Source organism: Mustela putorius, unplaced genomic scaffold, assembly GCF_011764305.1.
Source record: "Mustela putorius furo isolate JIRA1106 unplaced genomic scaffold, ASM1176430v1.1 tig00000407_pilon_pilon_pilon, whole genome shotgun sequence".
NCBI classification, from domain to species: Eukaryota; Metazoa; Chordata; class Mammalia; order Carnivora; family Mustelidae; genus Mustela; species Mustela putorius.
The window spans coordinates 29,513,727-29,527,832 of NW_025421373.1; the positions used below are offsets into that span (position 1 = coordinate 29,513,727).

The 14,106-nt window shown below is 33.6% G+C and overlaps 1 protein-coding gene and 1 non-coding gene across 3 annotated transcripts in view; one reads left to right on the forward strand and one right to left on the reverse strand.

The window, feature by feature from the left end:
- Positions 1-14,106, reverse strand: part of CLINT1 (clathrin interactor 1) — a 60,048-nt gene that overhangs the window by 8,192 nt on the left and 37,750 nt on the right. For both annotated transcript variants that reach the window (XM_004737720.3, XM_004737719.3), the window contains exons 6-9: positions 11,965-12,142; positions 8,299-8,545; positions 7,428-7,497; positions 132-206 (exon numbers count right to left, since the gene is read on the reverse strand). In XM_004737720.3, coding sequence (XP_004737777.1) covers positions 132-206; positions 7,428-7,497; positions 8,299-8,545; positions 11,965-12,142 — 570 coding nt within the window. The remainder of the gene's footprint in view (positions 1-131; positions 207-7,427; positions 7,498-8,298; positions 8,546-11,964; positions 12,143-14,106) is intronic.
- On the forward strand, positions 11,420-11,526 carry LOC123391969. Its single transcript, XR_006606644.1, has one exon. It is a non-coding gene; the product is annotated as a U6 spliceosomal RNA (small nuclear RNA).

Sequence of the window (14,106 nt, forward strand, 5' to 3'; positions counted from 1 at the left end):
TTTAGGATTTAGGAATTATAAATACTATAAGGAGTAAAACACCAAAAAGAAGCTTATTTGGTGGAGGAGGGAACTGTTTGCTTTGATAACCTTTTCGCTGCCCCTCAATTTCTGGCCAAACTGTATCATACCTTGGGAAGGGAAACTGCCTGATGCAGCAGTTGAGCCAAAGTCAGCAAATCCTCCAAATAAATCAGCTGATCCTCCTAGAAATTAAGCATGAAGAAAAGTTAAATTGTTAAAACCACAGAATAACCGATACCAATTTCAGGAAGCCATTTCAGCACCACACTTAAAAATTACCTAATATTAGAGGCTCCAGACCTATCACAGAAGCTAGCTTGCTGATCTAAGTTTTCACATCACCATGCTCCTTTTAAGCTACCACAAACTCTTACATTCTTTATCTTTTAAGTAATTGACACTACATTTGTGGTTAGTTATCCTTCAGTTACACTGCCTGAACACAGCCTGGACCTGTGGTTTATCCAATCAATTATGCTTTTTATGCGTAATCCAAAGAACCTTTGGTGGATGCTAAAACCTGAGTAAAATGTTGCTAGGGAATATTCACATAATCACCAAACATCACCCCACAGATTACTTGATAAATACAAAGGAATGAACCTACTTTTACAATAGAGAAATTCAATAGATATTGACCTAAACAGCTGATCAAATTTAATGCCACTAATAATCAGAGAAAACAGTATTCATGGGCACTTTAATGCAAGGGACTGAAAGGAGATCATCACCCATGTTAAGAATTCCAGCCAAAGATATTTAACCTGAATGTAATCATCAGGAATGAATCAGACAAATTACAAAATTGAGGGACATTGTGCAAAACAACTCTCAAGACTCTTCAGACAATGTCAACATTGTTTTTTGTTGTTTTTTTTTTGTTTGTTTGTTTATTTTTTGATAGAGAGATCACAAGTAGGCAGAGAGGCAGGCAGTGAGGCAGGCAGAGAGGGGAAGCAGGCTCCCTGCAGGGAGCCCAAGGTGGGGCTCGATCCCAGGAGCCTAGGATCATGACCTGAGTCAAAGGCAGAGACTTAACCCACTAAGCCACTCAGGCGCCCCCAATGTCAACATTGTAAAAGACAAAGAAGACTAGGACTGCTACAAATTAAAGGAGCCTAAAGAAATATGACAAGTTAATGAAATACATAATCCTTGATTGGATCCTGGATTTTTCTAAAAAGTGCTAACCTGAAATGACATAATTGAGACATCAAGGAAATCTGAAAATGGTCTGTATATTAGACAATACTGTTTAAATGTTAAATTTCTCAAGTATGATAATTATATTGTGATTATACAGGAAAATGTCCCTGTTTTAAGAAGATACATGCTTAAGTAATTTGGGGGCAAAATGTCCTGGCTATTTCCAATTTTCTCTCAAATGGTACACAATAAACAAATGGTATATAGTAAAAAATAAATGACCTAGAGAGAGAGATGAAGAAAATGTGGCAAATATTCTGTAGGTTCGAAATTTTTTTTAAATAAAAAGAGAAGAATTTTTGAGGCTGATTTGCATAATAATCAGTTTTAATATCTACATAGGAAAAAATGAATGCAATGATTTTGGTGGACTATTTGTTTTCTATTATCTACTCCACGAACAGGCAAATACTTTTAATCCATGAAAAAATAGCAGCTTTTTGCTACTTCTAGACTGGTGTTTTTAAAGGGGTGAGATCCAAAGGTTGCAAAATCAATCTCTGTGCACAAACAGCACATTCACATACAAATTTTCATCTGTAAACACTATGTGGATAAGAATATTTACTTTTACCTACAATTTGAACAATATTACATGAAATTTTAATATTCCATTTCTGTCCAATTCAGTTATCAACAAAATAGCAGTAGTCAAAGGATCTAAAACCTTAAATAGCTGTCCTTATTTTTCTTTGTCCTTAAAGATTTCACCTCTTAAGAGTCACAACCTTAGAAGTTTAGAGCAGCAGTTCAATTATGGTGCTTTTAGTGTTATGCGAACATTATATAGGTTACATCACAGCTGCTTAGCCCGCAGTGCTTAGAAACTAGCCAGGTGGGACTGGAACATCTGGGCTGCACTCAAATACCACCAGGGACAGATTCCAACATCTGGTGCCATTTCTGAATTGTCTTATCGCTGCAAGACATTCTGCCCCATCTGCTACACTCAACTGGGTTAATTAAACTAGAACCATCTTCCTTTCTTAATAAATGGCCAGCAGTAATAAAAGGAACAAATCAGTTTCTGATACATGTGTACCTGGTATTTCTTTTTAATGCACATTTACTGTAGTCAACTATCAGCAAGCATAACAAATTTCTCATTTCTTTACCTCATTACAGATGCACATATTCATGTATCCTCACTCACCATGAACTAACCTAACTCCCACCAAGGCCAAGATTCTCAACTTCTACCAACACTATAGCTCATCTGGCTAGTTATCCAAAGGATGATATCACAGCAATTTGTTTATCTCTTCTTTAAAGATACATAATCTGATAAAATGTGGTGAGAGGCAGAAAAGATCAATGAGCTATAGTTTTAAACTATATAAACAAGCACATGTATTAATAAATAAAGCACATGTATTAATAAAAAATAAAGCACATTAATTAATAAAGCACATGTATTAATAAAAACAAGCAAGGAAATGAATGTTGCAAAGAGATGCTGCTTTATATTCATAAATTTATCTTCTGTATTGCTCCTGAATGTTAAAAATATTGATCAAAGTATAATATTAGGTAATAGAATGACAGTTAAATCATTTGCTAGAACATTAAGGGATCTGAAAATTGGGGATTATTTTAATTTGCTTCATCCAGCAGTGAATAAACATCAATATGTAATTTATTACGCTAAACAAGTTAAGAGATTTTCAAATCTTATCCAGTCTGCGTTAAGAAGTGCCCATGTAGAAAAAGGCACTTGAATACTATAGGATCATAACTTCAAACCAGGTGTTTTAATTTTATCATATCCTGATTTAGTATTTCAGATAATTACCAATTTTGTTCTTCCTCTGCTTTACCTTCTAACATCTGAACTGAAATTATATTGTATTCATAATTTATCTACAGCAAATATTATACCTCTCCACCCATGCTATAGAAGTTTGATTTCAACATAACCAATTAAAGAATACTGCAAGAATGGAAACACACATAAGTATTTTACAAATAAAAGCTACCTTTTCTTGAAAAGGACTTAAGTTTCGTCTAACCTTCTGAAGTGCCACAGATTATGCTTCTCCTTGGGTTTTACACAATGTGATCTTCAATCTGAAAATGATCTAAACTATCTCAATAATTTAAAATCTTTTATTTCTTTTAGGAAATAAATCCTCTCTCCCAGGAGGGACTATCCTTATCTATACGCGTGATGTTATTCATACCAGTGCCTCAAATTCAACAGAAATTTTCTATACTGAAGCATTTTCCCAGATAACTTCTATCTAAGGGAATTTAAGTAAGAGTGTACCAAAAATTGCTGCACATAGAAGACTGCTAAATTTCACAAGACCTATCCTTCAAGATTGCCACATGAGAGCTGTCATTATAAATGAACCATTTCCATCTGCCTTTTCAGGATAGCAAGGAGGTTATTTACAATCACCAGCTGGGAACATGTATTTTCCAAAGCAATACTGTGAACAGGAAAAATATAACTGAACTAGACAGTGCTTAGGCTTCAGATGAAAAGTTCTTCAACAAAGAATTTAATCTAGATTACATTATAAAGAACTGTGCAAGAAAAATTCTAGCAAATTTAAAATTAAAGGAACTGACAAAATGCAATAAAAAATTATAAACATATGACAAAGATTAATATATATGTAAGAAGCTTACATAAAAAACACTAAGGATAAATAGCTCCACTAAAAGAAATGGACAAAGGAACAAATGGCCTATAAGAACAAGGAAAGTACGCAAACTCAGGCATCAAACAAATACAAAATAAAATGAAATACTACTTTCTCCTTACCAAACTGGATGGTTTTGAAAGATGCTACTCCACTACTTTTCCAAAAGAAAAATTTGGAAACAAAACAAAACAAAACCTAATACACCAAAAATAAGAGACTGTCTGGTTAAATAAATTACAGCATACTCATACAATGTTAAGATATAAAGCAATTACCAGTCTGTAAAGAATACCAACAATCACAGGGAAATGGTCAGAAGAACATGGGACATGGGTGAAAAGCAGTTCACAGTGAAGTAAAAGCCTTATCAAAAGTCTGAAAAAGATCTGCCATTTAATAAATGCTTAATATACTGGACTCAATATATAGAAAGTGTACTTTTTTGAGTATTCACCCCAATAATTATGCATCTAAGTCACAGTGAATCACTTTGTTTTCCAACAAATTTCTAAAATGAGCATGCGTGACTTTTAATGAATGAAGAGAAAATGTTAAAACATTTTATCTTTAGTAAACTTGACTTAAACTAGAGAAAACCCCATGGAAATTCTAACATATAAATCATTGTACTCAATATGTAACCACGTGGCTCATATTCATGTAAATATCCTCAACTAATTTTTGTGATTACTGGGTACAAGACAACAGGTTCAAATATAAATGTAATCAACATTTTGGATTTAACATATTTGATCTTTAAAACATTTTAAACTTAAAAAAAAAAAAAAGAATTCAAAACATGTAATGGCCCTCTATCTGTACTGACTATGGTGTATTTTCTCTTCAACCTCATTTATTGTACTAGAGATAACTTAAATAATAGTAGGTCAATCAAGACCTCAATTCCTTAATTAGGAAGGGACAAAGGAGACATGAACTTTTATAAAAGTGAGATACAGTAGAAAATGCAATGGGATGTTTCGGGAATTCTAGCTTTAACTGGCTTATTTTCTATATATTTCTGAATATTTTTTAAAATATTCACTTAGAAATGTACTATATGTAAAAGCCACCAGAATATCCTTAGAGTATAGCTTTTAAAAGAACCTCACTACAGTGGTGATGGATTCTTGGTGAATAGGTTTCACATGTTTATTTTAAAACTTGGTACCTATTCTCCAATGACTTTACCACACACAGTCTTAAAGATGTTAACAAAAAGGATGTAGTAGCATTAAAAAAAAAAGAAAGAAAGGAAATCTGAGCATATTCTCAGAGGAGGTATTTATCTGGTGAGAGGTACAGATGCTGCCATATCTGCTTGGGTTTACAGTTCATGCCCATATTACTTGCATGAGGGTAATATTGTAAGTACAGGCACATCTGGTAAATGACACCCATACGGCATACCAAGTAGCAATGCTAATATGGTAGATTCTTCGACTTTTTCACGTGTAGGTGGCGAAGCTTAAATATTAATATTTTTTCTACTGCTCAAGTTAAAATAGATTACTAAAGTATTTAAATAGAGATTTGGGAAACAAAATTTATGTACTGACTGAAGAGAGTTCTACACAAACTGGGTAAGCATACTGTTTCAAGCAGAAGATAACTTTAAAAATAATTCTGATGCAGACCTATATTCAGTTTGTTTTTAGAGAATATTATGATAAAACAAATGCCAAGGCAAGGAATTTCCAAGATTTCAGACTCTGTCTTAATTATTATAATAATATTAATTGCTACTTCTATTTAATTAGTCAATCTACTGTTTGCACTGGAGAAGAAAAAGCTCTCAATGGTTTCTTGCCAAACAAAGGAAGCATGTAGGGATTTAATAATTCTGTCTGTTCAGAGTAATCTTGGTATCACTGAGGAAAAAAGTTACATCACTCATCTGACCTTCCTAGTTTATTCTTCTCTGATTGCTCCATTAAAACTTTCCACAGATGCATGAAAGGGGCTCCTTAATATTTCATGCCAGGAAGTCCAAAATAGTTGATATTCTGTAACACTATGTTTTATTATATGACTACACACTGTTAATACTATAGTTAAGATTTTATTTTTATTTTTTTTAAAGATTTATTTGACAGAGAGAGAGCACACCAGGGGGAGCAGCAGGCAAAGGGAGAGGGAGAAGCAGGCTCCCTGCAGAGCAAGGAGCCCTTTGTGTGGGGCTTAATCCCAGGATCCTGAGCTGAAGGCAGACACCTAACCGATGGGCCACGCAAACGCCCCTACAGTTAGGATTTTAAACATACAAAAAGACACAACATAAACTGTTAAACAACTGATGTAGTTTTTCGTAATCTAGGGCATGAGAGTTCAATGGAGTTCACAAAATATTTTAGGAACATTTAAGAGTTATAGCAAAAAGGGAACAGGAACTGAAGCAGCTCAGAAACTTGGTTGAACCAGATGCCCCATGAAGTTCAATCCCAATCCAAGAATTTTATGGTAGTGGGCAAGAAGAAGGAGAAAATACCAGAAGATTTTCTATTAATTACATGTACTATACTATCAATGAAAGTACTTTCTATCACAGACTTCCATTTAAGCACTACTGTGAATTTTAAAACAATTCACTTGAAAAATCACTACACACATCAAGGAACAACAGATTTACTTCGCATATTATACAGCAATCTTACCATCTACATTTTAATGTGAAATAAACTTTAAATAGGTTGGGAAAGATCATCTTTAAACTGAAGTTGTATTTCTTAAGGTGTTTTGACTTGTAGCATAGCACTTTATTAGAGCTCCATAATCATCAAATGCAACCTAAAATGCCAATTTTCTTGGGAAAAAACAAAACAAAACAAAACAACAAAACCTAATATACAGGGAATTACTCAAATCAAATCTGGCATTTACTGAAAGTCTAACTGAAGAAATCATTAATCCTATCTCTAAGAAAATCTTGGTGAAGAGACTACTGTTTTGCTACAGCCTCCTTAAAATATGTCAAGCAGGTGGTTTTGTACTTTCATAGAATTCCCCTTTCCTCCAAAGCTCTCATCATGTGTACAACTAGGTAACTATTTGTGACTCATTAATTAATGACTACTTCTTCCACCTGACCTTCCCATGATGGCAAGAACTTTGTTTCACTAAGCACTATACCTTAAGCACGTAGACCAGTGTTTGGTTCAATAAATACTTGTTGAATAATTGAGTAAAAAGTTTAAATGAATGCTACTATAGCTAATGCTGAGAGCCAGAATTAAGAGTTAGGGAAAGGCAATAAAATGGGCAGAGCAGTACATTTTGCTTATAGAGAAAGCAAAGGAACCCATTCAGCATTAAGAAATTAAGGACACAGAGAGATAATACTGAATTATTGGTCAAATATTTAAGCACTCCTCTTTACCTTAGGCAATTAAATCATTTTCCCAAATAATGGTCAAGGCTCATTAATTTATTAAAAATAAATGCAATGCAAAAAAATTTATTTTTCATTCTATCCTTTATTTGGCATTTTGAAAAACTACTCTGAAATCAAAGGTTACTGAAAAGAAAAAAGCCAATGTGGAAGCTTACCTGTCGATTGGCTGGTGCCATCAAATAGATCAACAAGGTCACCAGATGACTTGCTGCTAGGCACTGAAGTCTGAAAACACACGCAGAACTTAATAAAGCTTGGAAAACAAATTTCTACTATTTTCCTAAACCTGCTCTAGTCATCTCTGATTCTCAACTTAGACACAAGTAACTGTAACATCCTACGGGTACATTTAGTTTTCTGAAAAACTAACTTTCTTTTTAGAGTTAACTACAATCTGCAGGATACATAAGAAAAATGTTTTCCCCTTGCTACTTCTGATGTGAAGACACAAACTGGATAAACACAAGTTGGGGAGACTGCCAAGACATTAACTTGCGGCCAGGTATCTAGTAGGTGGATTTCATTTCCGTGGGTGAATAAAAAAAACAAATGAAGAAGGCAGGAGAAAGCAGTGTCGCTACTGATCAGTAATGAGGCAAATAAGCCTCCCTTCATAGGGAATATAAAATAAGACTATTTCCCCTATATATGTAGTTGTTCCTCTTCTGTCAATTCTTACAACTTCTAAATACTCCTGTTTTCCTTAGTGAATCTCGATTGTGTTCGGCAACCAGTGATGGTGTCTAGAAGGAAACAAATGCACTAAATTCTGACTTGCCACCCTTCCCAAACAAACCCAAAGTATCACTTCTACTTTCATAGGAAGTGCATACACAATCATGCAGCAATTTGGACAGGTTTCTTCCCCCAAAGAGATTTCTTATTATTGACTCTGAGTAATACAGCCCAGACAATCTATAATTAATATGATTGCCTAGGAATGCCAAACCCTATTAATGAAGTAATTCTAGAAGTAACCTGTAAGAACGAAACTATATATAGTGTGTAAACTCACGCCTTTCCCACCTTAAGTGAAGACTGAGGTGTATGAGCGGAAGCATTCTGATCTGGACTTGCTTTGTCCCCTGTGTAATGTGCTGCTGCTCCAAGATCAATGGTTTTAGAAGGATTTGCTGTGCGCTTGTGTCTGGTTGTGGTGGTCTCTGTGGCCTGTGTGATATGGATATGCTTTGTCGTCACAGTCTCCTCTTCATCTTTGAATTCACCTTTGGGAGATCTGCCTCTTCTTGCTTTCTTTTCCTCATCACTGTCGCTAAAAGATATTAAAAATGAAGCAAAATAATAAGACTAGGGATTATTTTTAAATGGAGCCCTCAGTGATTTGGTCTAAAGAATTTCAAAAGCAGTAGCTACAAAATTCCAAACCCTGACTATTTGACAGGGATCAACAGAATGTTACCCAAGCTATCTGAATAATGATATGTATGTGTTGGGGAGCGGTCAATTCCCTAGGTAAGTCTAAAACACGGCCACAAAAACATATTTAGATAAATGTGTACAAATAAAGTCTGAAGTAATTCAAGTGTTTATTATAGATTTAAAGCTTAATTAAAAAATAAAATGGCAGTATTATCATATCAGAATCAACTGATGAGATCCTGTGTACTCAAACATCTGCATTAGATGACCATTTTCTTGAAATGGATGGTGTGCAAACTTCAGTCCCATTTAAGTAACAATTCTGTCACTGATTCATACACTTATATAAACATATAATAAAATACTACAATTTCAGTGGACACATTTTAAACACTATCCCAACTAAATTCAAATGATTAAATGCTCACCTGTAAATGCAAAAAAAATATGAAGTATGGCACTTTACAACAACAGTGCTCTATTTTGCTTAGTATAAGAAGAATAAACTTTTACCTTACTATGAAAATTGCTTTATAGGAAACAAGTATATTTGAAATGTTTTGAAGTAATTCCTTTTTAGGCATACCCAAAACAATTCTCTTTTTTAATGGGGCAAAAGAAAAACATATGTAATAATTTTTTAAAAATTGGGTTTTTCATATGCCATGAATTTAAAACATCAGCACTAATTTGTTCTTCAGTAATAAAGCATTGAGGCTTTTTTCTGGTTCTAGCAAGACAGAAATTACCTGAAATATGTTCCATTACCTATATTATTTAATTTTAGAGTAGATGGTTTAATTTATAAATATTCTGAAATAAAACACTTAAAATTATACTAATTCATCTCAGACAAATCTAAAGCCATTCTACTTAAAGATAAATCAATTTGGAACATCTATAATTCAAGGATCAAGAAGAGATTCTCAGATACAGCAAAAGGGCTAAAGGTATTCTTATCTATAAGCATTTTAGGGAATCCACAAGTTCCAATTAAGTGTTCAAAAGCCCTGTCTTACATCAGTTTTTTAGCAACAGATAACCTAAAGATTCCCACCATCAGCCCTGTAAGTAAAACTAGAATTTCTTACCTTTCTGATGTCCAATTTAGTATCAGTGAAAGGTAATTTCTTTATACGATGAGAATATAAAACTGACTGGCACATAATGAAATGGAAGCTTCGTATCTGATCAGTGTTCAAGAATTCCTGAATCTAATAATGAACTAATAATAAGTCTGGCATTTTGGTAACATGCCAGAGGTCACACACAACTTTGTCTAAAAGTCTACTCTTCTTTCACAAATACTTGAAGATGTAAAGTCCCCTGGTGTGCTCTTCAGTTACTATGATGAATAATACGCTCTATATTTTTACTCTTTTAAACCCAAATACACCATATAAAAGATTTAGGAACTAGAAGAACCTGTTGTAGAGGCAACATTAAAAAAAAATAATAATCAAGCAGGAAACAGGAAAAAAAAAAGAGAAAAAAGAAAAATTGACAGTGGTAGGGTAAAGCAACAACACAAGAATGCACATAGATCTCTAACCAGCCTACCTACCTGATTTCCACATTTCTTCAGGAAATAGCAACACATTATATGGCCACTATGTTTTCTAAACCAAACTAAAAACGCAAACACACAGGCCATGAGAACAATAATAAGAGAAAAAAACAGAATATTCACAGTATATTTGAGTAGGCACGGTTTCCCAAGTTTAGCATTTATTATTATAACATACATACTCTTCAGTATAGAAGAGCTAAAAATGCAGTTGTAAAATAGATATATTCAAAGTATGAAAAGTAAATTTTGGCTCTTCAAAGATTATATTCCAGAAACAGGCTTTGAAAAAGGCATTTGAGAAGTTTAATACAGAAACATACCCAAGGGCACTGAATAAATATTTTAAATTTCAAATTATATTTTTATTTTTACTTCTTTTTAGTGACCTCTAAATCTGAACCTTGTTTTTTTTTTTTTTTTTTTTTTTTTTTTTAAGGAGAAAAAAGAGAGAGAGAGAGAGAGAGAGATGGTACTTATTACAGGAACTCCCCTGAAGAAACAGCTCCATCACTAAATGTTACTTTAGGAAAGTTCCACAAAGCCTGATTAGGCATCAGGTTTTACTTCTAAAAAATCACGGTAAATCCTTGATCTAGCCTATCCAAGAGAAATACTCTGAAGCACAAATGACAAAGAACTTGTAATACAACTTGCTTTTGCAAATGAAGTCCTTATATATATATTACCCTTTTAACTTTTATATAGGTATATTGGTAGGTAAGAACAAAAAGTGAATGCTGAGAAGTTCAAAGTATTGTTCTACATAAAATGAAATACAAATGCCCTAACAACAGAAAATACAGTTTATGAAAACATAGATCTACATTTGAAAGCATTTTAGCTTAAAAATTCATCTAGATTTTTTTTTTCTGTAACACTGGCATGAAATCATAATAAAATGTCATAGAAAGAGTTAAATTTCAAACACTTTTTAACTTTTGTTTAAACTTATTTAAGTTTATTATTAACAAACTCCATTATTCCTCAGCAATAACTTGATGGCTGGCTGATCTGATGCCCAAATGCAAAATGAGCCACGGAAATTCTTACTGGGAAATTATTTTTTCCCCAATAGTCTGAATAAAAACACAGAAAATGTAGTCAACTTTAGAAAAAAATGGACACAGACAACACGGAAAGTGTATCAATACTAATTACAAATAATGTTTGACCTAGCATCTTAAAAACAGCAACGGAGTGTTCACATCAGCAGCAAATGCATTAAAACTAGAGTAATACAGAGAAGATTAACATGGCCCCTGTGCAGGAATGACATGGAAATTCATGAATCATTCTGTATTTTTATACAGGGCATTTTTAGGGCAGAGCAACTATTCTGTATGGTTCTATAATGGTGGATATTATGCATTTCTCAACTGTACAACACAGTGAACCCTAATGCAAGTAACAGATTTTAGTTAAGAACAGTAGATCAATATTGGCTTTCAACTGTTAATAAATGTACCACACTAATAATGCAAGATGTTAGTAACAGGAGAAATGTATCCCTGTGTGTGTGCGCGTGCATACGTGTGTACATATATACCCATACTCAGGATGGGGGGTTAACATGGCAACTCTGTTACTTTATGTACAATTTTTCTGTGAACCTAAAACTGCTCTAAAAAAAGAAAATCTATTAAGAAAAAAAGAAAATCTGAAATTCAGATAAACAAAAACCCAGCTTCATATGTAGAGTGTAGCATCCTTTCCAAGAGACCCAGGAAACAAAGTGTTAATACCTGCATCTTTCTGGAGAGTCTTCTCTGTCTTTCCTCCGGAACTTGCTGATGGTGTCATCAATTGTGCTTCCAATTTTATCACTCAGTTCACCCAATTTATCACTGAATGGAAAAGCACTCTTGTTTTTATCCCACTCTTCATCCCATTTTGATTTGGGTTCAGGATCGTATCTTTCACCTATATAAAGCATTAAAAAGAAAAGCAACTCTAAGGACATTAAATTCAAAAGGTGTCTATAGTCCTTATTTCTGAAGCTTTTCCTCATAATAAAATAGTTTTCAAAGGAAAATAGAGCGCTCACACAGTGCTGGATCAGCACAATTACAGCAAGGCACACCATGTAGTGCCAGTAAGTGGCAGGAGTGCAGATTCAAAAGCTTCTGTTTATGAAAACTTACACCACCTTAATGCACAGCACAGCATATCAGGAAGTTTTTAAAAGAGCAGAGGGAAACACAGAAACCAACGCAGGCTATATAAGCCAAAGAGAAATGGGAATATTTTTGTTTTTATAAGTCACACAATGCACTGTATTTCATTCTTATCTCTTAATAGTTCTTCAATTATTAGGAAAGTACTGGACAGCATTAGTCTCTTAAAAAAAACACCAACTATAGGTGACAGCACTCTGAATGCTACACATCCTGGTATGCTGTAAATATGCTGATATTAACTGTCATTCTTTAAGTGTCAAACTAGAAAAATAATTCAATGGATTTCACGGCATGGGAAAACATCTTTTAATTATTATAAAAAAAAAGAAGAAGAATATTCTCACCACCCAGAACTACAGAGACTAGAATCACGAAATATGCTCAAGCAGTTCAGAACAGTGATGATCTATTAAAACACCAAGTCTAAACATATGCTGGGATGGCAAAACCTAGGGAGACTCCGTGTGAATCTGAGAATGAAAACAATAGATCATGGCAATAAACAAAAACCCCAAAATGTCAAAATTTGTTTTAGACCCTGACCTTGATGGCCTAAATAAGAGAGATTCTAAGCATTAAAAAGAACCTCTCCACTTCCACATCCAAACTCAACCAAAAAGACAAGAGTAGAAGGTACAGAGAAATCAGATGAGGTTAAAAAGAAGAAAACAATGAAAACTAAGGCAGGCTGGAGAGAAAAGGGAAAACGCAATGAGAAATAACAAAATAATTAAAAGGTGGCTGGCTGAGCCTTTGTGCTGCAACTTTTGTGACCAAGTTCTGGTGGCCAAAAAGCACTCTGGAGATTGAATACCATTCTGCAGAACTGCCTGCTAAAACTGCAAAGCCAAAATTTTTGTAAAAGGATTTTAAAATACGTCCACTAGATCTGAAAGTGACCACCAACTTAAAGAGAATTTGACAAAATTTTAACCAGAGGGCTTTATAAAAATTAGTGATTTTCCAATAATGAGAACACACATTTCAATGAAAATGTGATAAACTAGATTTTGAAAAGACAAATTTATAGGAAAAATGAAAGCAGATGAAAACAAAACTGATTAATGTAATGGATATCCTACTAAATGAGTGTCAAAGATACTGGATTATTGGCAAGACACCATCTAAGGTCAAAATGAAAATACACAAAACAGCTAAAGTTGATTAATTAAGTTTTTGACCAATAAATATAACATCACAAATAATTTTAAAAGGATGCGATACAAATACATAAGATGTTCAACTCTCCCTCTAAGGCAGATGTTGTAATTAGTTCACACTGACTGAGTCTGAGAACTTATTCAATTTTATAAATTTTATCTAATTACATATTGTGCTGATAAAAAGAGGGTTACAAAGAAGTAGAATGAGGAAACGAGTTGCAAATAGCTATTTCTCCTCAAAAACACATTAAATTGCTCTATAACTACTTTGAAAAAGCTAAAGAACAAAATAACTACTTAGGTGAATAATCCAAAAATTTGTTATTCCACTAAACAAACAAAAACTCCAAAACATACAAATGATTTAAGAGAAATATTGTTGCCCAATTAAAGAACTGACTTTTTGTGATGCTTAGTTGTAAAAGGAATTTTCCTTATTTTGTAGATAATCACAAGAGAAGAAACAGAAAATTTTTACACGGTTCCAATGCAGGAGTTCTGAGATCCCAGTGTAATCCAAATACTAAAAAAACTGAGATATGGG